General features: G+C 44.0%; 1 protein-coding gene across 3 annotated transcripts; it reads right to left on the bottom strand.

The window, feature by feature from the left end:
- Positions 1 to 297: 297 nt before the first annotated feature.
- On the bottom strand, positions 298 to 26,160 carry TOR1AIP2 (torsin 1A interacting protein 2). 3 transcript variants are annotated; one of them, XR_006174700.2, is made up of 6 exons: positions 14,295 to 14,482; positions 12,943 to 13,118; positions 9,649 to 10,221; positions 7,769 to 7,858; positions 5,154 to 5,988; positions 298 to 914 (listed from the first exon to the last, which is right to left on the bottom strand). XR_006174700.2 is itself a non-coding variant. In XM_005290765.5 (5 exons), the coding sequence occupies exons 2-5, from the start codon at positions 12,974 to 12,976 to the stop codon at positions 5,204 to 5,206; spliced, it is 1,482 nt and encodes a 493-aa protein (XP_005290822.2). In that variant the 5' UTR covers positions 12,977 to 13,118; positions 14,295 to 14,750; the 3' UTR covers positions 298 to 5,203. The 3 variants fall into 3 exon arrangements, 2 of the variants coding, with proteins under 2 accessions (XP_005290822.2, XP_042707247.2); XM_005290765.5 differs by having other exon boundaries at positions 298 to 5,988; positions 14,295 to 14,750; XM_042851313.2 differs by lacking the exons at positions 298 to 914; positions 14,295 to 14,482 and adding an exon at positions 26,035 to 26,160 and having other exon boundaries at positions 3,024 to 5,988.
- Between the last annotated feature and the right edge of the window lie 299 nt (positions 26,161 to 26,459).

Below are 26,459 nucleotides of genomic sequence, written 5' to 3'. Positions count from 1 at the left end.
CATTAGCCTTCCCCATCCACCCATATGGAATCCCAGTGACTCAGTGGAACTCCACATAAGCACAATGGTCTAGCCACACTCAGTTGCAGGCTTGGGCAGTCAGAGGCTGATCCAGTCAGTCAGAACAGAAAGACACTCTATCTTCACTAAGCTTTGGATCAAGCTTTCAGATGGGCTGTGTTAGCATTGGACCTGTCCTGACTTAAGTATGGCTCTGTCAGATTGTCATGTACGTGCACTAAAGCTCACTAGAAATGTATGAACAATTTATAAAAAGACAAGTACTTCAGTCCAACATTTAAGTCTTTGCTGGGTTCTTTTACAACCTCATTATTTATTTATTTTTAAAAACTACTTTAAGAAGTACAAGAAAGTTTTTCTTTAAAAAAGCATAAAATCTCTCTACACTGCAACAGCTCGACTGGTTAATACTCATGGGCCATATTGTCCACAGTGCCTTATGTGCCTGAGAATCACTCCTTTCCATTGCACAGAAGACAATGCAGTAGAAACCGAATACATAAAATTGTCTGTGTGTGGCACTTGACTTTTAGATGTTAATATTTTTTCAAATCATTGAACTTGCACCATAGACTGATCTCTTGCTGATTATTAAGTCAAAGCAAACAATAAATCCCAAGCCACGCAGTAAAACAAGAAAGTGCTTCCATGTTGAGCACTTCTTTGATTAAAAATAAAAAGCAGCCAAGTTCCCCCACCCCAAATTTTGTACAAAAATGTACTTTGGACTGGACCCCTTGGTTTGCTGAGTGTCACCGCAGAGAGACTTTTTACAGCCAGTTATTCATTATTCTCCTTAAAACCTGATATAGCCGAGTGTTAGAATGTTGATTGTGTCTTAAGGAACACTTCAGAACACCAGCCCACCTTCTGTAGTAAAACCTATTTCCATTCTGCAGGAGAGAGAAAAACACAGGCTTTTCAATACACGAATTGGTTCACATATAAAATGCCAACTACTTTGGAAAAATAAACAACAGTCCCAAGCTGTGTCTTGAAATGGCCAGTTGTGCTGAAAAACCACATTCAATGCATTTTGTTTGCAAGAATAAAAGCAGACTCTATTTTCAATGCAAAATCCGTCCCCCCCCCCCCCCCCCCCGCCAAAAAAAAAATTCACTGTCTCAATCCTGAGATTTGGAAATGCAGATGGGCTGCACCCCTGGGGCTGTAGTGAAATGAGTGAATACTGTGAGCTGTGCTGTGAGTCAGCTTAGCCTTCCTTTGAAATGGTTCAGCAAGGCACCACTGGTGTGTGGCATAGGCAGCATTGGTGTATTAAAGGGTATTTTACAAAGTTACCTATCTCAGAGCGTCCAAGCATTTTCCTGTTGTTGCTTAATTAAAGCCTATGTCTTTGTAAGGCCTGTTTTGGGCAGTTCACCTTGATTGCTTGGTTCTTCGGCCCTCATATAGATTGCGCCGATCACAACATGTCTTCCATTTGGGCAGTTATACTTGGAAGTAAGCTCCACTCCTTGCCACAGCCTCTTCTTCTCCAACCAGAAGAGACTTGGGCCCTTATCTTGCAATGTGATCTGTGCATTCAGACTCTCTGCACCCACACAGGTGCAGGGAGTCTGTCTGCAGAGAACTCATTGCAGGATTGGGGCTTTAAGAGCTTTAGCCTAGTACCCTGAGTCCCCTCCAGCATGACTTTAGTAGCTCTTCTCTAGACACTTTCCAGAATGCATCAGTACCTATGGAAGTAACATGCCCCCAAGTGGCTCAAGCTCTCCCTATGTTATGTACAGAAGATGATATGCAATAATGCATTGGTGTGCACCAAGCTGGGGATTCATAAGCTTTCAAAGAGTGCATAAAGTATTAGCTCGTTACCAGCCAACAATGCACTCAGTTCCCCAGCTATATGAAGCACTCCTATTACTCTGAGTGGCTGCTCCCACGGGCTGGTGAGAAGGTGAGCTCTCCCTGTGCAGAGATCCCATTGTGACATGTCCTACAGGGGCTGAAATAAATACCTCTATTAACAAATGTCTAGGGAACTAAAAGTTAATCATAAGAGCTATTTATAGAGAGACCTGGAGGCAACTGTGAATTACAAGATTATTATGTCCCTTTGCTGTTACCAGTAACATTACAAAACATGGGCCAATCACCCTTCCCAGGGCTCTGGTGGGAGAGGAAATCTCCCTGAGAAAAGCCCTTGCCAAATTCCTCCTGTCCCCATCCAGCTTCCACCTTGTTCTCCAGACGAAACCTCCACAGGATCTGGGGATACACTGCTACAGCGGTGGCTGTGGCTGCCCTTTCTGTATGGAAGGGAGCAGGTGTGCAGGTGGAAGGTCCCCTCTGTACAGATAAAGGATGAGGGAAATTATTTTGCCAAGGAGCAGAGTGTGAGTGGCCTGGGACATCACCAGCGACCCAAAGAGGCCATTACAGCCTTGCTGCTGAAAGCTAATTTCTTTTAAAGAGGCTGTGATAATTGGCTGGCTGGCTGGCTGTCCATAAGGTGTGATAACTGAAGAGGGGAGAGGGGGTAGCTCCCTTATAGACACCCAGCCAGCCAGTTAGCTGTAAAATCCCTCTTGGTGTCTGTTCTCTGCTTGCTTTACCTGTAAAGGGTTAACAAGCCCACAGGTAAAAGGAAAGGAATGGGCACCTGACCAAAAGAGCCAATGGGAAAGTAGAACTTTTTAAAATTGGGAAAGAAACTTTCCCTTTGTCAGTTGTTCTCTGGGCTGCAGGGACACGGAGCAGCAATGCTGTAAGCAGCTTTAAGCAGGTATGATTATAGATTATCAATTCATACCTCGAACCTACTTATCCGAAGCCTCAGATATGTAAGTAAAATTAGGGAATGTCTAAAAAACTGTGATTAGGGTTATTTCTTATTGGCTTATGGTCTCCTCTGTGCTAACCCCAGATGCTTTTGTTTGCTTGTAACCTTTAAGCTGAACCACAAGAAAGCTATTTTGGGTGCTTGATTTTTGGAACTGCTCTTTTAAAATCTAGAAAAAGCCTAAGTTCCAGATGTATTTTCTTTCTTTTTGTTTTTAATAAAATTTACCTTTTTTAAGAACAGGATTGGATTTTTGGTGTCCTAAGAGGTTTGTGCATATGCTATTTGATTAGCTGGTGGCAACAGCTAATTTCCTTTGTTTTCTTTCTCAGCTCTTCCCCAGAGAGGGGTGTGTGAAAGGGCTTGAGGGTACCCCACAGGGAGGAATTCCCAAGTGTGCCTTCCTGGATCCAAGGGAGTTTTTTTGCATTTGGGTGGTGGCAGCCTTTACCAAGCCAAGGTCAGAGAAAAGCTGTAATCTTGGGAGTTTAATACAAGCCTGGAGTGGCAAGTATTAATTTTTAGAATCCTTGCGGGCCCCAACTTTCTGCACTCAGAGTGACAGAGTGGGGATTCAGCCTTGACAGGGGCTATGTCAAGTTAAATATTAAAAAAAACAAAAACAAAGCCAACAACCTTCCTTCACCTATGTTTTTAGTATCATCCTAGTTTAAATAATCTAACTGAATTTTAAAAATCTAATCTGGTTTTAATACCATCAAGTTAATTACCTTCTTGCATTTCTCTCAGTTTGGACAATGAAATCACCTTCCAGTTAGTTTCGTTTTCAGGTTCTCTTGCACTAACACAATGATGTGGCCCGGGTTCGGATGCTCTGACTCACCTTGAATATTTTCTTGCTCCATCAAATAGTCCCTTTGAAGTCAATGGGCCAGATGTTCCAGTGTGATACGTCCACTGTGCACCATGTAACCAGTGCAAAGTGGACTAAGAGGATGGAGATGGCCTGTGGAACTCTCTGCTTGTGGAAAGCTGGCAAAGTCATCTCCATCGCCAAACTGCACCAATGGGACATCTCGTTCTATTTAAAATGAGCAAGAGGATCCGGATCTGGCCCGTGGTTTGCAAATACTGCAGAGGGTTATGTGTGGTTCAGAAAGGCCATCCACTGGAATTTTTTAAAAATCCTGGACAAAATCTAGTTTGGTTTTAGGTTTTGTCTGATACAGTTTGGGGGCAGATTTGATCTGACAGGTTCCCTTCTTGGATAATATGGATCAATATTTTCCCTCCCATTACTACTCCCCTGCTCCCTTCTCTACCCATGTTCCCTACCTGCTACTTTTCCTTCTTCTCCTTTTCCCATTTTCAGAGTGGCCTCTCCTTTAACCATTACCAAATAGTGTCACTTGAAAGGCAGCATTGTCACACAAATCTAAGAATCTTGAGATGCACAGCAGCTGGGAGATGTGGCACCTTTCCATATACAAGGGTTTCATATTAGATTGAAGTAGCTATGAAGTAGTTACTTCAATAATAACAACTTCAGATTTCAAAGTCTCCCTGCGGAGTTTCTCAGGTTAGCCCCTCCCCCCCCAGGAGGAGTCCTTAGAACTATTGTCAACCTGATATTTTTTTTTAATTGACTACTACTTTTAAAATTGCCATTTCTGGTTGAAATCCCTATATACAGTGAACCAGCGCCTCAGCTGGTATAAATCAGTATCAAGGGAGCTGCGCTGATTTACAACAGCTGAGGCTCTGGCCAGTATATCCTAATTTTCTTTTTAAAATATCCCTTAAGTATTTTTAACTGGGGTGTTCGGCTCCCCCGTTTCTTTCAGTCAGGGAGAAAGAAACTGACACTGCAAAGGAAACAATGAAATCGCCTTTTGCAAAGTGCTGTCAAATGTAAACAAATGGGGCGGGGGGAGGGGGAGAAGATAAATATTTCAACCCAGTTGCTTCTGTCAGTTATAGTAACCTCCTGTGTTACATGTATCTATAATAGGTCCAAGCTTTTCCAGGATAAATCTGCTTTTCAAGGTGATATTGTCCCTTCAGTAACCACTCCTCTCCCTGTCTATTCTCTCCATTGGCCATAATCTTCTAGCTGTGCAGTTAGCAGTTTAAAGTACTAGCTCTTCCCATCTATCAATCCACAAATGGGAAGCATCATTCTAGTGTATATCCAACATGATTGGCTGAGACGGCTTAGCCAGTCAACGCCTGCTCTATTGGGTCTCACTTTGAAAATTATAAAATCTTTCCAAGAGGTAAAAATAGATGTGACAGTGTCATGCTATTATAAAGTGAGCTCATTGTTCATTAATGGCTCCAGATCCCTGGCTTAGTAATAACTTGCCTCCTCTACACAAAAGCTTTAGCTGTCCTGGAAGCTGATTTCATTCACCGCTATGGTTTGGTTTGGAAAGAACAGCCATTGTTTTCTATGGCTTTTACTGGATGGATGGGCAGGACCAGGTGGGAGATGCGGCTCCACAACCCACTCAGCTTGTCGGTGTCCATGTGGTTGTAGGAGCGGGGAGTGTTGGCATTGGTGAATTTGGCCCAGAGGAAATCACGGACTCTCTCCTCGACCTGCTGTAGGTCTATATTAGCCTCCAGCTTCTCTTCCTCCAGCAGAACCGTTAAGAGCAGCGCCACGTCTTTGAAGGCCGCGCTCTCATGGTCGCAGTACTTGTAAAAGATCAAGGTGGAGCCAGCCGGTAGCGACTCGAACCGGTGCACCACTGCAGCCCTCTTGCCCTCCTCAAAGCCGGTGCTCAGCTCATGATCTACCTCCAGTTTAGCTTTGTCGCTGCTGAGCGTGGCTTTACCAGCTCCGTCAATCTGGATCGTACTGGCACGGAGTGAGGTGGAGTAGGCATCTGCAATACGGTTGCTCAGGCACTTTAAGGTTTCTTCACCTTCACGGGCAGCAGTAAAGATTAAAATAGCTGGCTCGCTGTGACTGGAAGTGTTGAGATGCCTCTGCAATAATTTTCGCCCTCTAACCCACAGGTAAGAGCTCTGGCCCGGAAAGCTGTCCTTCAGCTGGTTAAACCCAGACAAGAAGGCCTCCAAGGCTGGATTTTCTGGCACATGGTGGGGCTGGGAAGTATAGTAGCCATTGCAATATATGCTGAAACAAACCACAACTACCAGGACTCCCAGTGAAGCTGCAGGAGAGGCAAGACCTGTTAGAGAAGGTTGAGGGGAAGGGACAAGAGAGAGAGAGAGAGAGAGTGAAAGAGTCTGACATGAGTACAGTGGCATGCTGGAGGCTAGCACAGAGATATGCCTTTGTCTTCATCCATCTCCCAGACCCAAACATCTGCTTTCTAATGGAAATGATAGGCTCACCACATCAGCCTAATGATGGCCCTGAAAATGTTTAATGTAGCACTGAAAAAGAACCTTCTTCCCTGAGGGACTCGCTCTGCCACTGAGCAGAGGGCCCTACAAACCCACAGACTGAGCTATGTCCCGCAGCTTTGGAACCATGGCGTGAGATCCTACACATTCCCTTGGGAAACTTCAGTCCTTTATGTGATTTATTGCCTTTTCCCCCTAGAACTGAATGCACCAAATCCCAGTCCAACATCACTTTTTCACAGCTGTTTTCTAATGCAGTTTTGTAGGCCATCAGTTTAGGGCACTCAGGGGCATGGTGGAGCTGCTGGATGCTCAGCCTTCCAAAATCCAGTCTGCTTATTGGTGCCGAAATAGCTTATCTATCCAAGGTACTTATATGGTCCCTGTGCTGTAATGTCTGAGTGCCTCACCATCTTCAGTGGACTTATCCTCAACAGCCCTGGGAGGTGGGCATGTATTACTCCTGTTTTATGGATGGGAAACTAAGGCACGGAGATAGCAAGGCCCAGATCCGTATGGGTATTTAGGCCCCTCACTCTCATTGATTTAAATGGGAGTGAGGTGCCTAAATATCTTACCAGATCTGGGGCTAAGGGCCAGATTGTTAACTGTATTTATTTAGACATTGCTGTGCTCAGCATTGCAATTGCCTAACTGACTTGGAAGTCTAAATCTCATTTTCAAAAGGGATTGAGGTATTTAGAATCCTAAAAGCCATTGGCTTTCAATGGGATTTTGGTCCCCCTAAGTGCCTAAATCCCTTTTGCAAATGAGATTTAGGCTCCTCACTCAGTTAGGTGGCACAAAGCTGAGCACAGCAACACCTAAAGACCTTTAAAAATCTGGGCCTTAGAGAATTGCCCAAGATCCCACACATGCCAAACAGAGGATTGAATCCCGGTCTCCCAAGTCCCAGGCTAGCCACCTAGCCACTGGACCGGCCTCAGCCTTTTAGCTCAAATCTTAAATAAAGATTTAGCAGCTTAACTTTAGTCAACTTTTCTTAAAATCTTTGCCAGTATTGCCGAGTACAAGTACCTTGTTGGTATTTATTTTAAAGAGACAGTGGCCACCTCACGATGTCCCTCCAGGGAGGAGGGGACAAGTTACTTGGAGGGCCTTGTCATTGGTGCCAAGGCATGGTGCTGTGGGATTGGGTTATGGGGAAGGAAGCCCCCCTTCCTGCACAGTGAGCGGGCGTGTCCCTGCATACCTTTCCATGCCCTGGGAACTTTAGGGAAATCCCATGTATTATGGGACTGAGCTAGACGCACCTTCATTATGGATTAGAGTTGCTTTCCATTTCAAACCCACTTCTCTAAAATCCCCAATAAACTAAATTTGCAGCAGTTTTCGCAAATCCCAGGCAAAAGCCTCCTGTCAACACAGGGGGTTAGGTTGGTATAACCACATCAGTCAGGGGTGTGGATTTTTCACACCACTGAGTGACACAGCTATACCGATGTAAGTTTGTAGTACAGACCTGGCCTGAGAGGCCTGAGTGAAAGGTCTGAATGTGTTTCGTTATCTGATCCTGGTTGCTGACTGTTTCCACCGGAACTGTGAACAATGAAACGCACAAGGAAATCTTCCCATTCTCACCATTGCCTAAAAAGGACTTCTCCTTCTCTGGCGTTGCTTCCTGCCTGGTCTCTGTCTCTTGTGGATGGGCTTCAGACTCTGACTTCACCGCTGTGGGTCAAATATTTAAAAAAAGGGAGATGAAGTTTGCCACTCACTAGTAAAGGCAAACATTTGTCTAATCACACTACTAAAAATAAAGTCTGCATCCATAGAATATAAGACAAATCTGTGATACTGCTTCAGCTGCAGACGCCTCTGCTTTGGGAGGCTGTCATCACCCTACAAAGAATGGAAAGGAACATGCAGCTCTTTAAAGCCCCTCACAATTTCCCTTCTTCCCGAGCAGGAGAGAGTCCCACTCAGTGAGAATGAGCCAGCTGGGATCTGTGCTGAGCTGGAGATAGCTTCATCCCCACTCAGCTCTTTAGAAATTGCAGCTTGCCCCTGGGTCAGCTCAGCCTCCAAATCTTGGGTAGGGCAAGGATCTTCATAACATGCTCCACCAGCAAGCATCAGTGGGGATGGGGCAGAGAGCTGATGAGAGTGGTTGCTTACGCAGCTAAGGTCTCTGCAATAGCTGCAAAGCTGGGTGAAATGTCCTACAAACAGAAGCTGTCCTCGATTGTGATTAAATGCTTAAAGTGCGGTTCTGCTCTGAGAAGTGTCTGTGTACGAACTGAATCTTCTCAGAATAGCTCTGCTCTCGGTGTGTACTCAGTCAGACCTGCTGAGTTTAGTGACAAAAGTATATTCTTGCTGCTCATTACTTCTGAACCAGCGCAGCCCAGAGAGAGTGAGCTAGAGCAGCAGTTCTCAGCCAGGGGTCTGAGGCCTCCTGGATGGCCCTGAGCAGGTCTCAGGCGGTCCACTGAGCAGGGCCGGCATTAGACTCACTAAAGCCCAGGTCAGAAAGCCGAAGCCCCACCACCCCGAGCCTGCCACCTGGGCCTGAAGCCGAAGCATGAGCAACTTAGTTCCCTGTGGCGTGGGACCCCAGGCAATTGCCTTGCTTGCTACCCCCAATGCCAGCCCTGGCTTTTTTATAGGGGTGCTGGAACAATTTGTACAGTGGGGGTGCTGAGAGCCATTGAACCAAACTGTAAACCCTGTATATGATGGAAACCACTTCAAGCCCGGGGATGCAGCTGCACCACAGCTTCCCTAGTTCCAGCACCTGTGCTTTTATATGAAGAAAAACAGTTGTTGTTGCACAGCTGGGCCTCAGAAAGAAATAGGTTGAGAACCGCTGAGTTAGAGTCTGTTCTGCCTTATGCATCATCAACAGGATTTCACTAACTTTCAATCAGTCTCATTTGTGTGTGTGTCAATTTATTGAAGGTAATCCGGTTGTACGGGTGTCACTGAGGTCACACTTTGGCCTGCAGAACCTCTTCTGCTGCTGGTTGGGGTAATGATACACAAGAAGGAAATAACTAGGGCCAGTTGAACATTTTCCATTGAGAACTGTATTTTCCAATGGAAAATTGGGGTTTCAATGAAACAAAACTATTCATGAACAAAGCCCCTGGTTGCTGTGAAGACTTTCAACTTTTTGTTGGAAAAAAGAAACCTGCAAAAACTAAAAAAGAGCTTTCGTTTTACAATTAGAAGTCTAAATTTTCCACAGAACAGAACCTCATTTGCTGACCAGCTGTAGAAGCAACCGTGTTGACTCTGAGGCCAGAATGAGTTTGCAGGGCTGGTAATCTGGGAAAACATCTTCCTACTTGTAAACCCAGCACAGGTGATCTGCAATCCTTGACTGAGAGACAAACCCCGCAATGCCATTCTTACAAAGCCCCTTTTCAGAGATTAACCACACATTAAGTTGAAGGCAAGGGATCTGCAGAGACCTTAAACATGGCAGCACTTTGTCGTGCAAACTACTGTTGACTCACCTTCAGTTGAGTGTCTCTTCCTTGCTGTGTCTTGGGGTCTCTCTCCTTCCTTGTTTGAGATACTCTCTTTCGTTGGTTCCAGGAAGTCTGCAGATGGAATTGTGGTTTCTTGGATTATGGGATCTTGTGGCTCTCCTCTGGGGGTGGGTACGCTGTTCTCCTCTTCGGTTGGGGGTTCCCCTATGATTTTCTCCTCCAGAGCAACTGGCACTGAATATGTTTTCCTTTTACCTAAGGAAAATACCATGTCTTTGTCCAGGGAATAGTCTGGTATACTCATTGTGTTAAGGTTCAGAAGGCCTGGAGACACCTCAGTATTTGTTTTCAGAGAAATTCCATCAGAACTCACTGGCCTTCCCTCTGAGGAATCCTCTTCACTTACTGCGGAGGGGCTTCCAGACACACTGTTTGTCTCTTGGGGACCTAGTGTTTCTATTTCTGGGGAGGTTTTCAGTTGGACAGAACCAGAATCTTCAATCATCTTTTCTTGGTGGGTCCTCAATACATTTTCACCTTCTTGGACCTGGGGAGTCCTCTCCTCCTCTCTTCTCATCAATTCTTGGGCCGGGTAGGCTGTGGGATCAAAAAGTCAAATACTGTTTATTTTCTTTAGTATAATGGTCAAGAATACTGAGTTGCCCACTACTTTTCTACAAACTCCCACCAAAACTCCTAGTCCTATACGCTCCAAAATTGACACACAACAAGAATGGGGATGAGATTCCCATGACCCCTCACCACCAATGAACTACACTGGGCCAGCTTCATAGAGGTCTCGACCTGGCCTCTAAATTTGTGCCTGCCACTCTGCAAATACAATCATTTGTTCACGCTAATGGTCCTGCAAAGTTTGGATCCTGGCTATTTTAGAAATTTACCCCTCTTTCTGTACTCTACAGACCAGCCAGAACATATAAATGGTCACCGAGAGTCTTAGGTGGAAGTCCCTTGACTCTGAAAGTATAGTCCATCAAATTGCAGAATATGTCATAAGGCCTAACTATGTATCTGGGGTTTCCCTAGTTGGTATGTCAAGGAGAAGAGGATGTAGATTATGTTTTGTGGTTTGGGGAGTTTCTACTAGTGGTGTTGACATGGTAGCAGACTGATCTGAGTGAATTCAAAACATTTCTTTGCAACTACTGTAGCTAAAAAATATAACTTGCTTCTGCTATATTTCTGATCCTTATTCATTGACTTTCTGTGGCTGTTCTACCAAAGAATTTAGGTTTGTTTGCAGAAACAGAAATTTAAAGCAAATATTAGAGAATATTTGCACAAAGGAAGTTTTGAACTCGTAAATATGAGTATCTGTGCCAGGAACTTGAATCTTTGACTTCCAATCAGAGAACAAACAACAGGTATAAGTGAGCTATAGGATCTAGCAAAACTACCCAACATGGTTCAGATTTCAAATACTGAATATTTGCCACAACCTGCTCACAAAAATTCTTTTAGCATCAGTGTGGATTGGGTAAAGTGATCTTATGTGTTCAGGAGTTCTTTGGGGGCAAGAGGGACTGTCATTTATCTGTTTTACTCTAGCGCAGTGGTTCTCAAACTTATTTGATTGCGCCCCCCTTCATTGTGTCTGTAGCAGTTTACGCCCCGCACCACACCAGTACATATACCGATAAAAACAATCAACTTGCAATTCTCACTAAATTTGAAAAACAGTAAGGCACTGATTCAAACCTTGCCAACGATCCACTGTAATAAGAGCAAAAGCAACACTGCAATTGTGGTTGATGCTTACAATTAAAGATGCACCCAGTGTCATAGCAAACGGATTAATGTACAAATGACAACGACTCTGTATAATGCTATTCATAATTACCAGAAATCGTCAAAATGCACAGTGCCATCTGAGGACCTGATATGTTTGGAGGAATCAGCTTTGCTAGTTATTCATTGCTGTGGGTAAAACGTGTGCAGTTTTTTCCTCCTAAAGCTTCTCAGCCCTCCCCATCTCCCCCCCCCCCTTTGAGAATCTCTGCACTAGAAAATAAAAGTATGCAGTATATATAGAAACAAAAATAAATTGTCCAGTTAGGCTTCTGAATACCCAAGTTGTGCACAGGTAATTGGTGTGAGGATCATTCTAGTTTACATATGCAAAATCTGGGACCAGCAAGCTAGAGGTCATGTGTTGAACAGTTGGTATATTATATGACCAGCTATAATTTCCTGATCTCTGGGTTCTGTGGAATTTGGATCTCAGAACTGAGCCAATTCTTCTTTGTATGGAAAACATGTCCCCTACAGGGGTTCTGGAACAATTTTATAGTGGGGGGTACTGAGAGACATTGAACCAAACTGTAAACCCTGTATATAATGAAAATCACTTCAAGCCTGGGGGTGCAGCAGCAGCACTCCCAGCACCCCTTTTTCCAGCACCTATGGTCCCCTAAGTCCACAACACACTCACTTCTCAAACATAACCATATTCATGTTCTTAGGGAAACTGGGAACTTTAAATTCAGCTCTGCTTCCATTAGTTAGTTTATCTGCAATAAAAGTCACTTTGTTAATTGCCCCAAATATTGACCAGTGGGACCCCTGCCCACCTCTGCTCCCCAAGATTAGACTTCCATTTCGGTGCTTGAAGCTTGATTATTTCAGAGGTCAGGAAGAAATTCCCTTCTATTCTCTACAGCAGAGCACAATTAGGTAACTGTACTGCGTTAATGTGCTTGGAGGTGCAAGGTGGAAAAGGTTCTCTTGTTCTGAAGCACTGGGCATTGATCATTGTCATGGCTAGAACCCTGGACATAGGATAGGTATCTATGGTCTTGTCAACACAGGGATGGCTTGTTCTCACAGGACTCTGAAATTCAAACCACTAGGTTTGCTTTAAGTATGAGAGAAACTAGTAGTGACTGTCAGGGGCTTCCTTTTATTCAACGGGAAATACAGAAATGAAACAGGCTTTTTCCTTTCCAGGTTTTAGTTTCATTGAGATTTTCTCTTCCGGTGTGTCTGAAAATGCAGTAGCTAGGGACTATAGTACTGGAGACATGCACGGAACTCCCTTAAGACTCAGCGTTTCAAGGAGAATTTTGTTTAAACACAGATGCCCCAGCAGCACACACACCCCCGAATCCATCCCATCCCTGCAACAGTTCACCCACTGTGCCTCCACCCTATTCTTAAAGGGCCAGCTCCCATTTCTCTTATTATATCACTAGTAACAATGACAAATACAACAGTACACAAATATTCAAAATTATGATTAAATATGAACTTATTTCTAAAACATCTATTCCAAGGGCCTCACATTCATGCCAAACTTACTCCGATGAGGATCCTGGTCTCCGTTTTCTGCCATTCTGTTGATCGTTTGGTGTTTTGGTTTCTTGACTAGATTGTTACACTTCCTGATTAGATCATACAGACGCCTGCTATCTTCTTTCTGATCTGAGTAGCTTGATTAGTCTCAGCCAGCTCGTGGAGACCATCCCTTGAGCCAACTAAATATAAAGAATAAAGCAATGACTCATACTGGGAAACTTGAGAGCTTCCCCACCACCACCACCAAAGCCATTAATAAAGCTGTTTGGAGCTGTGTGAGGCTGTTACCTTTATGATGGAATATACCGAGATGCACCTCAGATAATCAGTGACATCTGAAGACTTCAGGCCTAGTGCTGTTAACAAGCAGCTAATATGACTGTAAAGATGTTCAACTGGGTCTATATGGGTGATCTTCAATTATGTTAAGATAACTTGACTGGAAAAAAAACACTTTTGCCCATGTAGACAGATCCCATGTAGACCAGGCCTAAGCCTTTATCTGAATCCCATTGTTGCAGCGGTGATTTGGGAAGTCGCACTGTACCTGTCAGTGCTGTCTCTGTGGTCAGAGGACTTCAGTCTCCAGGGCTGTCGCACCAGCAATTTAATCCACTCATTTAAAATATGTTTGAATCAAACTGCCACACACAGAATATAAATGCTGGGGGGGTGGGGGGAGGGTGCTGAAAGGAAAAGGAAAGAGGAGAAATGCCTCTTAACGGGCCAAGGCGCAAGAATGTGAGCCTGGCTTTTGAACATCACAAAGGCCCTAAGTGAGGGAAGGGCACAAATAACACAGAAGAGCAATGTGGGATTCAGTTTCTTCATGTAATAAAGTTTTCTATCGTTTCAGTTTCAAGATGATGCATTTTGTGATGCCAATCATTTATAGTCCGCACTAGTGAGTAATGAATCCTGTCTTCAGACTTGGCTAAGAGGAATGAGTAAGTACTGGGCAATTGAAAAGAGAAACTTTCCCTGATGGCAATCGGCTTGCATACAAGATTTCTGCTTAGTACAGAATCTATATGCACAGGACCGGCAGTCTGTGCCTTCTGTGCCTAATACAGAGTCTAATAAGATACTTCCCCACACCAGATGGCCTTCCGTCTCTATTGTCATGCCTTCTAACTGAAGGCAATACCATATTTGGAGTTAAACAAACAAAACTGCTCCCTATGGAGGCAAGTGGTCAGATTTACAGCTTCCCCCTTCCCTCCGCCCCTCCCCCCCCCCGGAATTTCTGCACTCTGCCCCCACTCCAACCCACCAGCTTTTGATTCCTCCTTTGTGTTATTTAGAAAGAGCAGGAAGTGAGAAATTAAAAGTAACTCCAAGAGTTGAACACTTACTTGTGTGGATTGCAGCAGCTGCTCTTAGCGGGGATTTCTTAGCAGAGGGGTTGTAACAGGCGGATCCAAACTGCTCCCTACCACAAACGTCCCAAGAACCCTTCAGTTTCGATATTAGAGGGAAAACAGATCCTCTCAAAAACACACACCCATAAGCTCTTAATCCTTCCACTGTCAACGTGACAGTGAACTTTGCACCCAGCCAAGGTGCCATAATGTGGAATGCTGGGATATGTAGTTCTGCCCCCACTCTTTGCCTACAGCCACGTTTCTTTGAATGAATAGTCTCTAGTTGTAGATCAGACAGTGGCTTTGTTCTGATTACAAACATGTATTTTCAGGAAATAACTCATCTGTTTGGACTTATTTACAGAACTAGAGTATAGAGCATCCTTCAAACAGACTGTATCTCAAACCACTTTAGATGTTAAATAATAGAATTAAATTTATTACAGCAGCAGCAGCAGCATGGCAAACCAAAGAGAGGTAGCCTCCTTGCAGCTCAAGTGATACTCAGATGGATCTCTAGCTCAGTCCTTAAGTTGGTCTGGCTGGATGTTCAGTCTATGTCTATCATTCATGACCTTATCGCACCACCGAATTACCATCAAGCAACCTCCAATTCCAGATTATAGCCAGCTCAGTATTAACCTGTCTCTATGGGACACTGAGCAGGTGGCAACTGTTAAATACTTAAGAAGCATCATAGACAGTGCTGAAGGATGCTCAAAAGATGTGGATGCTTGTATAGCCGGAGCTACTGCCATATTTCAAGCCCTTCAGTGATCTCTGTGGGGATGTCATGACATCAAGCTTGCTATAAAGCTGCAGATCTATAAAACCATGGTTATACCAACTTTATTGTACAGCAGTGAAATGTGGACACCGAGGAAGGCTGAAGAGAGTGGATTGATGTTTTTGATTCTTCATCAGCTGTTCCATATTAAGAAGCAGAACAAGATCAGCAATGAAGATATTAACTGAACCCAGCAACTGTCTCTGTCAGCCCTGGTGACTTTCTTGGTACAGACCTATTATTAGGATGGAAGACCAATTAACAGAATTACAACAGAGGGAGAAATTATTAAGAGGCATAAGGCAAGGGAGAAAAGAGGTGATTTATGTAAGTTAAAAAAAAAAAAAAAAAGACAGATGCAAAGACATCACACTCTGGGCCATGTCTCCATGGAGTCAGTTCCTGTGGGCTGAAAAACGAAACTAGAACTGGCCAATGGGGGATTAGGAAGGGAGTGGTTCGCAGAGTGATGCTGCTGGAAAATCACTGATCTGTCAGTATGTACAGCACTGGCAGTGTAAAACAAGAAAGTGGGAAAGAAAAATCAGAGAAGCCAAGATTTATTGTTTTATTTTCTGGAACCCGAAACATCCCCATTTAGAAAATAAAGTGTCCAGCCCTTTTCCCAGTGGCTTTCCTTGCATAGGGTCACTTCATTAAGCCAGCCTTGTAGAAAACTAGGCTCCAGGCTGGAGTAGGGTTACCATTCATCCGGATTTACCCGGACATGTCCTCCTTTTTGTGTTAAAAATAGCGTCCGGGGGGGAATTTGTAAATCACTAAAAATGTCCAGGATTCCCCCCCATGCAGAGCGAGGCGCGGCTGGGAGGGCTGCAGGAAAGTCAGCCACTCGCATGGGGCTCTGGCAGCCAGAGCCCTTCCCCCGCAGCTTGCTGGGCTGGACTCCGGAGCAGCTGTAGAGCGCCTCCTCCCCCCCTCCCTGCGTTCTGAGCCGGCCGGCCTGCCGGGCCGTTTGCATCGGCCTCGGCAGCTCCTCCTCCCCTGCAGCCCAGCGCCCCGCTCCGGCAGCACTGGGTTGGGTGGGACCGGGTTGTGTGTTGTGCTGGGGAGCGCAGCCACGTGTCCGGCTCCGCACAGAGCCCAACACCATGTTCTGAGTGGCAGGGTAAGGGGGCTAGGGGGCAGGAGAAGGGGCAGGGAGATTTTGGAGGGCGCATTCAAGAGACGGGGGGGGTCGGGAGTTCGGGGGGGGCTTTTTAGGGGGGTGGAGAAGGTTTTGGGCAGTCAGGGTACAGGTAGGGGGTAGGGTCCTGGGGGGCAGTTTGGGGGGGTCTTAGGAGGGGGCAGTTAGGGGACAAGGAACAGGGAGGCTTAGGTAGGGGGTGGGGTTCTGGAGGTCAGTTAGGAGCAGGGGTCCCAGGAGGGGGCAGTCAGGGGACAAGGAGCGGGGGGGGGGTTTGGGAGTTCTGGGGGGGAGGCTGTCAGGGGGCAGGGGTGGGGAGAGGGATCGGAGCAGTCAGGGGACAGGGAGCAGAGGGGTTTAGATGGGTCGGTAGTTCTGGGGAGGGGCTGTCAGGGGACAAGGAGCAGGGAGGGTTAGGAGTTCTGGGGGGGGCTGTCAGGGGGTGGGGAGTGGTTGGATGGGGCATGGGAGTCCCAGGGGTCTGTCTGGGGGTGTGGGTGTGGATAAGGGTTGGGGCAATCAGGGTACAGGTAGGGGGTAGAGTCCTAGGGGGCCAGTTAGGATGGGGGGAGGGTCTCAGGAGGGGGCAGTCAGGGGACAAGAGGCAGGGAGGCTTAGGTAGGGGGTGGAGTCCTGGGGGGCAGTTAGGGGCAGGGGTCCCAGGAGGGGGCAGTCAGGGGACAAGGAACGGGGGAGGGTTGGGGGTTCTGAAGGGGGTGGGAAGTGGGAGGGGCAGGGGCGGGGCTAGGGCAGGACGGGGGCGGGGCTCCTCCCGTCCTCTTTTTTGCTTGCTGAAATATGGTAACCCTAGGCTGGAGCAGCTGCAAAAAGGCTCACTTCAGTGTTAAAGATGGGACTGTTAAAAGGTTACTATTATGCTAGGCAGCTTAAGAAGCAAAACTAAGCTGGAGTCAAGGGACCTTTTTGTTTTTAACCCCTTCACCGATCTTTTAACAAATTTTCAAAGCAGACAAATTTTCAAAGCACCTTCATCTATTTAGTCATACAAAGGAATGCACTCACAGAGGGCATTATTTAGAAACTGGTTTGAAAATGTTCTCCTGTATATGAGAGCAGCATGCTTCTTCGATACATATCCATTCACCTCTGGATGCATTGACAGGGCTGGCCGTGAGAATGAGCCAGATATGTTTTTATCAAGTTTAACTTTGAGAAGCTACATTCCCCACTAGCTATGGAAACTGACAAAGTTAAAAGAATGCGTAGAGTTATAAAAATGTTTGGAAAACTGTCTGTGACTTTATTTTCACAAACAAACTTCAGTGCTTCTTCAGGAGTGGAATGTTTCTTAAGTTGTCTGAAAAGCCTGAAGCTCACTACACAAATCTGTAGCATCAATGTCTTTTGAATTCTCGTGAGTCAATGCTGACTCCAGTTTTATACAAAATTCTCTTATCTGTTTTGCTGTTTTCTTTTGCAAGCTGTGGATATTATATAGAACGCCAAATACTGAGTCTAGTTGCTGCATCTGTTGAAATCTTGCGTCAACCGAGTGAATAGCAGTATCAAGGACTGGGAAGTAGAAATTCACTTTGAACCTTTGTTTTGGGTTCTAAATGGGTGTGTCTCATCCTTCATACGAAAACTGCTGTTTCTTTTGCCGAATGCGAACTGGCTCTGGTTCAAATTCTGTCGGAAAGTCTATTTCTTCAGCAAGCTCAAGAGAATCTACCAGTGTTCTTTCGAACTCTTCATCACTTCTGAATTCCTCCACAACATTTTTAGTTTGCTACAGTTTTTGAGTAGCAGAATGTATGTTCAAGTTTTTCCTAAAGCTGCTTACTAGTGAGGTTAATCTCGAAAAGGATATTATACCACAAAATGAGTGAAGTCACAAATTTGAACTTGGAAAGGCCATTTGCAAGAGCTTCTGCATCTGAACATGCCGTATTGCCAGATGATCCAGTAAAGGTAGCATCATCAGAAATTTCAATTAGGGCATCAGAAATGTTTCCAAGTTCATAGCGAAGAGGCTTCAAAGCATCAATGCGACTCTCCCATCTTGTCTGACTAAGTGGTTTCACAGTTAGAGAATTCACATGGCGAGTCAGAATCTCCCAATGGCGTGTTGAGCCTGAGAAAAACGCATAAACACGTTGCACCAGGTCAAAGACACTGCTTGCCTCCAAACAGCATCTAGCAGCATCGTTGACAACCAAATTCAGAGAATGCGCACTGCAAGGAACAAAAAAGGCCCTAGGATTGATTTCCATCATTCTCCTTTTCACACCATTGTCTTTACCCTTCATATTATTCCTATTATCATAGCCTTGGCCACGTAAGTTTTCAACAGATAATGACATTGTAGAATAGTTTCAGTCATAAATGCTCCAGTTGTCTCCTTCAGTGGTATGAAACCCCAAAAATGTTCCTTTATGAGCATTTCAACATTATCTTCATCTGCAGACTTTTCCATATTCACAAAATGAATGATCATCATCATTTGTTCAACATGACTCACATCTGGTGTACAGTTGAGTATTATTGAAAAGTATTTTGCAGAATGGGCAGCTTCTACAATTTTCTTTTTAATGGCATTTGCTAGGATTTGAATCAGTTCATTCTGCATATTTTTTCTTAAGTAATGAAACTGTGTTTCATGATCAGTTATTTTACATAGATGCTCCTTCATGATTGTATCAAACAAAGCTAGGTATTCAACAAATCTTTAAAAGTTTCCATTACCTGGAGTGTATAATTTTTCATTTCTACTGTGACCGCGGAATGCTAAATTTTGCCCACCAAGAACTCTCACTAAAGCAATCAGACGTTCTAATATTTGTTGCCAATATTCTTCTTTTTCCTTGAACACACGTAAATTTTCTTCATCAATGGTTTTTCCTTTTCATAGAATCATAGAATATCAGGGTTGGAAGGGACCTCAGGAGATCATCTAGTCCAACCCCCTGCTCAAAGCAGGACCAATCCCCAGACAGATTTTTTTACCCCAGTTCCCTAAATGTCCCCCTCAAGCATTGAACTCACAACCCTGGGTTTAGCAGGCCAATGCTCAAACCACTGAGCTATCCCTCCCCCCCAATTTTTTCAATCATAATTCAAGTTCTTTCCAATTTTGAAAACATGCCAAATGTTCTGTACTTCTTTCATGTGAAGAGAGAATTGAAGATATGTTTTTCCAGTCCTTCGAACCATTTTCAGTAAATGATGTACCAATTGCTTGATTTTTAAACAACTTGCAGCAAAAGAAAAACACAGAGTCTTTCTACACTTAATATTATAACCAGTTTCGATGAATGTCTTCCTCATTAATGAGTTTCCTCTTGTAATGTTGAGCAGAGAATTTTCTTTTATTTCCATCCTTAGGGAAGGGAAATTCATGAACTTGTTCGGGTCCATGTTCCACAAGAATTTGCCGCTGTCATCATTGTCATCACATCTGGGCCATGAACCTGGCCCCCAGACTGTAACTTGTTTGTAACTTCCTCATCCTTTCTTTCTTCTACTTCATTTACTTCAATTTCTGCATGTCTCTCTGAAGGTGAATAAATTTTCTCCACTTCCATATCAGTCTGATGCTGTGAACTGCCTTCATCTAGAAGTAAATTTCCATCATCTTGAGTTTCCAAACTGCTTTTTTGTGGATGTGAGCTAACCTCCTTCATCTGGCTGCTGTGAACTGCTTCCATCTTTATTTGGATTAAAGAGAAGATATTTCTGGAAGGATCCCTGCTGTTTTGCTTGGTCCTTTTCCTTCTCAGCCTTTCGTTTACGATACTCAGCTCCTGAGGGTTTTCTTTTTCCTCTTTCTGCCATGGGGCAGTTGAATATTGTTATGTACTGTGCTCCCGACTGCAAGCATTATAGCGTTAAGGATGGCTGACACGCCCTCTACATGGTTGGCAATTCAAACCACATTGCAGTCATCCCAACACGTCTTTTCACAGCCTAAAGGTCCAGTAACATACACTCACTTACCTATTAAAACAGTCAGTTACAGCGTTTACACGGAAACAAAATGACCTTTTTCAACGTTTTAACCCGACACCAGTTGTTTGGAAAGTAATCCCCTTCCTCACGGTTACCCGCTTGGTGTGTGACGTCATCACTTTCGTAGTTTATTAAGCGTTAACGCTGTTACTTTTCTTTTATGGACCTTATTTATTACATGTGAACCAGTTATAACAGGGGTGGCCAACCTGTGGCTCCGGAGCCACATGTGGCTCTTCGGAAGTTAATATGCAGCTCCTTGTATAGGCACCAACTCCGGGGCTGGAGCTACAGGCACCAACTTTCAAATGTGCTGGGGGTGCTCACTGCTGAACCCCTGGCTCTGCCACAGGCCCTGCCCCCACTCCACCCCTTCCCGTGCCCTCCCCTGAGCCTGCCATGCCCTCGCTCCACCCCCTCCACCCCCCAGAGCCTCCTGCACACCACAAAACGGCTAATCAGGTGTGGCAGGGAGGGAGAGACGCTGATCGGCGGGGCTGCTGGTGGGCGGGAACGGGGGGAGAAGCTGATAAGGGGCTGCTGGCATATTACTGTGGCTCTTTGGCAATGTACATTGGTAAATTCTGGCTCCTTCTCAGGCTCAGATTGCCACTCCTGAGTTATAACAAAGAAAAGTTCATAATTATCCAGCCCGATAATAATGCTAAGATTTAATAACGCTTAAAGATACTCACATTTTGGATTTATAATGCTGAAAGACATTATTCTTTATTCTTTGGCACCAAGAAACACAATTTTCCACAGTATTCACTCGATTCTTAACCATCTATCTGCGACGTGTGTTAAAATGACTGTTTGACATGTATTAACTCACGATATCTCCGCTCTACATGAATTTCCACCTATGCAACCTTGATGTGTATTCGAGTTAGGTGTCACTAGCATTGCAGCTTTTGCCGCTGGCAGATGTTTCATTGTGGCTGAATTATTGCTTATCAAAATTGCAGAGTGGGTCATCTTGACCCTATGTCGCAAATTGAAAAAAAAAATTCACTAAAATATTTATTTTTGCAGTAAATAAAACATTTGACATCTCAATAATTCTCAGAAATGTAGAAAAATGAATTATAATTCATATTCCCTCCATACGTGCACGGGAATTGAAATAATAACATCTTTGTTATTTTATTTGTATTTTTTTCATCTTTTTCATTTTATTTATTTATTTAAAATTTGATTTTTTTTTTTTGTTCCCCTCGAATTTGGTACCCCATTTAACTTGGCACCCTAGGCGACTGCCTAATCTGCCTATATGGACAGGCCGCCCCTGTATACAGTGCTGCATGTCAGGAGCAAAATCATACATTTGAGCCAAAATTTGCATAAGGGTTTTTGGAAGCCTCACATTTTGGGAGTCCAACTTGAGCCACTTTTGACTTGATAGTCGGAGGTTCTGAGCAGCCACAGCTTGAGCTGAAGTCGATGGGAGCTGCAAGTGATCGGTACCACTGAAAATCAGGCCTAAGGCAAGTTCCATGAGACTACTTACATGTCTAAGTGTTTGCACGATCAGGGTTGTAATAGATTTTAACTGAGTACAAGTACAAGGTATTAAAGTCAGAAATAAAGATAAAATGCATTTTGAGCTTAAACTAGACTTGGTTCAAGGTAAAATTCTTACTAGGCCTGTCGATTAATTGCAGTTAACTTGCGATTAACTCAAAAAATGAATCGTGATTAATCACACTGTTACACAATAGAATACCAATTGAAATGTATTACATATTTTTGGATGTTTTTCTACATTTTCAAATATATTGATTTCTATTAAAACACAGAATACCAAGTGTACAGTGCTCACTTTATATTATGATTTTTATTACAAATATTTCCACTGTAAAAATGATAAACAAAAGAAATAGTATTTTTTCAATTCACCATACAAGAACTGTAGTGCAATCTCCTTAACGTGAAAGTAACTTACAAATGTAGATTTTTTTGTTATGTAACTGCACTCAAAAATGAAACAATGTAAAACTTTAGAGCCTACAAGTCCACTCAGTCCTACTTCTTATTCAGTCAATCATTAAGACAAACAAGTTTGTTTACATTTATAGGAGATAATGCTGCCCTCTTCTTATTTACAATATCACCTGAAAATGAGAACAGCTGTTCACATGGCACTTTTGTAGCCGGCATTGCAAGGTATTTACGTGCCAGATATTCTAAACATTCGTATGCCCCTTCATGCTTCGGCCACCATTCCAGAGGACATGCTTCCATGCTGATGACGCTTGTTTAAAAAAAAATGTGTTAATTAAATTTGTGACTGAACCCCTTGGGGGAGAATTGTATGTCTCCTGCTCTGTTTTACCCACATTTTGCCATATATTTCATGTTATAGCAGTCTCGGATGATGACCCAGCACATGTTGTTCATTTTAAGAACACTTTCACTGCAGATTTGTCAAAACGTAAAGAAGGTACTAATGTGAAATTTCTAAAGATAGCTACAGCACTCAACTCAAGGTTTAAGAATCTGAAGTACCTTCCAAAATCTGAGAGGGACGAGGTATGGAGCATGCTTTCAGAAGTCTTAAAAGAGCAACACTCAGATGTGGAAACTACAGAACCCAAACCACCAAAAAAGAAAATCAACCTTCTGCTGGTGGCATCAGACTCAGATGATGAAAATGAACATGCGTCGATCCTCTCTGCTTTGGATCGTTATCGAGCAGAACCCATCATTAGCATGGACACATGTCCTCTGGAACAGTGGTTGAAGCATGAAGGGACATATGAATCTTTAGTGCATCTGGCCATAGGTGCTGCCCCGCCCTCTGCCCCGCCCCCACTCCACCCCTTCCATGCTGCCCTACCCCCATTCCATCCCCTTCGCCAAAGTCCCCGCTCCAACTCCACCCCCTCCCTGCCCCTATTCCAACTCCTTCCCCAAATTCCCACCCCAGCCCGCCTCTTCTCCCTCCTCCTCCCCTAGGTGGGCCACGTTCCCGCTCCTCCCCCTCCTTCCCAGCACGCTGCCAAACAGCTGGGAGGTAGGCGGAGGAGTGGGGATGCAGCACGCTGGGGGGGAGGAGGTGGGGTGGGGGGTGATGGGAGCTTGGCTGCCAGTGGGTGCACCCATGGAGTCAGTGCCTAGCATCTGGCACGTAAATATCTTGCAATACCAGTCGCATGCAAACGTCTGTTCTCACTTTCAGGTGACATTGTAAACAAGAAGCGGGCAGCATTATCTCCTGCAAATTGTAATCAAACTTATTTGTCTGAGCGATTGGCTGAAGTAGGGCTGAGTGGACTTGTAGGCTCTAAAGTTTTATTTTTCAATGCAGTTATTTTTTTGTACATAATTCTACATTTGTAAGTTCAACTTTCATGATAAAGAGATTGCACTACAGTACTTGTATTAGGTGAATTGAAAAATACTATTTCTTTTGGTTTTTTACAGTGCAAATATTTGTAATAAAAAATAAATGTACACTTTGTATTCTGTTGTAATTGAAATCAATATATTTGAAAATGTAGAAAACATCCAAAATATTTTTAAAATGGTATTCTATTCTTAACAGCGTGATTAATCACGATTAATTTTTTTAATTGCTTGACAATCCTAATTCTTACCAAATGATCCTAGCAACAGGGCTGACCAAATTCTCAGGTCAGAACCCCTCTCAAAGTCCAAAGACTGGTTCCTTTGCCTTCTCAGGTGAAAAAGTGAGAAAGAGAGAGAGAGATGGAGATGGACAGAAAGAATACCTTGGGTGTCTTTGCTCCCCTCTTTTATGATCCAGTCACTCTTTGAAATGCATTTTATTGAGGGTTACCCCTAGATAAAGTTCCTTCCAGCTGTGAGGACGGAGACATTGAGTATCATAGTGAAAGAAGTTCCATGTTGTTGTTTGTAAAAATGCTAATCAATCTGTTTTTGCCTCTCCTTTGCTACCAAAGAATGGCCACTTGACTTTTGATGGCCAATCAACTTTGATGACACTGGCTACAGCCATCAGCTTGCCCTTTGCTCTCCCCAGACTTGTCTGGTAAACACATTTCAGTCATAACTTCAGGTTATGTTCATAACTTTACATATAATGTATCTACATGCATTTTCCCATTATATGAGGTATTCATTTTCAAATTATACCTCACGAGGCATATTTTGTACAAAGATTATTACAGTAGAGTGTAGGGTGTGAATACAGGAATGTATTCGGTCACACAAGCTTGAAAACATAAAGCTAAACAGTTTTTGAGTTACAGGTGATTATAAACTACATTGACTGGAAATGTTGACTGTCTAGCAAAATTATAACTTGTCACAATCCTGTTGGGTTTTGACAGGTGTATATATATTGTCACTTAGCAATATTAACTTTTTTTTTTAAACTAAGGTTTGGGGTTTTTTAGAAATATACCAAGTTAAAGAAGGGTCAACAAATCAGTTTGTAGCATAGTAGTCCACTAGATTACACAGAGCATATCTTGAAATGCCGTTTTCATTTACAGTCAGTAACCCACATAATTTAATTCTTGTAAAGACCTTTGGATGAGGTGAAATGTAAAGGTTTTACCTGCACATTTACCAGATGAATCTATGAAAGATTATAAATAATTTACTAGATCTCTTTCTACCTGACTTAAATCAGAATAAATAGCTCTAACCTCAAGATTAGATGATTATCTCTGTTACATCCTGTCGTATTGCTTAATAAAACAATGCTCAAATTCTTTGTTCTCCTATTCCATTTTAGAAGACTGACAGTTCATACTGTCAGACTCCTGGCACAAAAGAAGGCATGCATAATTTACATAACAAAATTTCACTTTCTTCTAAACATAATTTGAACTTCCAGAGCACACTTGTACAACATTATTTAACATTTCTTTCTTCTTTAATAAACATCCCACTTGAAAGGTAGAGAGGCTAGGAAATGAGGAAAGCTGTCATCCCACATTCTTGCTTAAGAAGTGCTCATAGCATATCCAGGTCTCCCAAAACACAATTTATAACCTTGCAGTACAAAAAAGGCATCTTCCTGGCTGTTACATATATTCTAAATAAGATGGACTTTGCTGCAGAAATCGCAGGAAGGATATGCTCCTTCCCCCCACCCCTCCCCTCTTTCAGTAAAATGTAAACCCTTTAGGACCTCTTCATTTTGCAGTTAAATTTGCCTTTCCTAAATCGTTTTTACAGATATTCTTTGCTCTCTTTGCTCAAATCCATATGAGCAAAATAAACCTAATAATGATCTTGAATTTATATCACAGCTTGTATCCAGAAGATCCCAGATAACTTTATATGCTGTATTAGTAAAATCCTCTAGAGGTGACATGCGTGTGTGGTTAAAAATTGTATTTAAAAAAATCAAACTTCCATACTGTATGTTATAGGAATACTACTACTTTATGTTTTTAGTCTTTAATCTGAGCATCTCATAGCACTTTTACATATATTAGTGAATTGCAATTGTAACAACCCTCTGAGGTAGGTATTTTTAGTCCCATTTTATAGCAAAACTTAAGTACAGAGTGATTAGGCCCCAATCCAGCAAATGCTTACATTCAGGAGCATTTTTACACACATGTAGTTCCAGTGACTTCAAGGGGTTACTCATGGGGGTCAGGTTTAGCGTGTGTGAAACAGCTTGTCCAAATTCAGGCAAGAAAGCCAAGAAAAGAACTCTGCACTCTAAGTCCTTTGCAAGGGTTACCATTTGTCCGGATTCCCCCGGACATGTCCGGCTTTTTGAGCTAAAAATAGCGTCCGGGGGGAATTTGTAAATGTCTGGACTTCTCCCCCCCATGCAGAGCTTGCGCGGCTAACAAGGCAGCCGGCCGGATGGTGTCACTTACATGGGGCTCCGACAGCCAGAGAGAGCACGTCCTCCGCCTCCCCTGCAGCAGAGATCACTCCCTCCCTCCATTCGCAGATTGCCTCCGGCAGTTCACACCAGGAGTCTGGAGCTCCTCCCCCGCTCCTCCTCCCCTGCCAGCCAGCCTGCCGGGACGAACGGCTCACAGAGACGTTAGGCGAAGGCCAACAAGGGGGCCAGGGGGTCGGAGAAGGGGCAGGGAGGTTTTGGAGGGGGCAGTCAAGAGCTGGGCGCTTCCCCTCCCGGGCTCCAGCTGCGCTGGGGAAGCACCAGCCGGGGGCGCAGGGTCTGGGGGCTGCCCGGCAAACCGTGAAGCCGGTAGCGCTCGGGCAGCCCTTTCCGCGTGGCTGGGAGTGGGAGGGAGTGGAGATAGGGCGGGGAAGGGCGGGACTGGGTGGGAAATGG

This window comes from Chrysemys picta, chromosome 8 (genome assembly GCF_011386835.1).
Source record: "Chrysemys picta bellii isolate R12L10 chromosome 8, ASM1138683v2, whole genome shotgun sequence".
Classification (NCBI taxonomy): Eukaryota; Metazoa; Chordata; order Testudines; family Emydidae; genus Chrysemys; species Chrysemys picta.
The sequence above is the reverse complement of the archived record's forward strand: the minus strand, read 5'-3'. Positions and strand labels throughout refer to the sequence as shown.

Bases quoted from the DNA above. Each gene is read 5' to 3' on its own strand.
- TOR1AIP2 (XM_042851313.2), bottom strand. From the start codon at position 12,976: ATGGCAGAAAACGGAGACCAGGATCCTCATCGGA. The intron at 10,222-12,942 runs GTAAGTTTGGCA...TTGATCCCACAG, and splicing joins AGACCAGGATCCTCATCGGA to CCTACCCGGCCCAAGAATTG. The intron at 5,989-7,768 runs GTGAGAATGGGA...CTTCTCTAACAG, and splicing joins GAAGTCCTTTTTAGGCAATG to GTCTTGCCTCTCCTGCAGCT.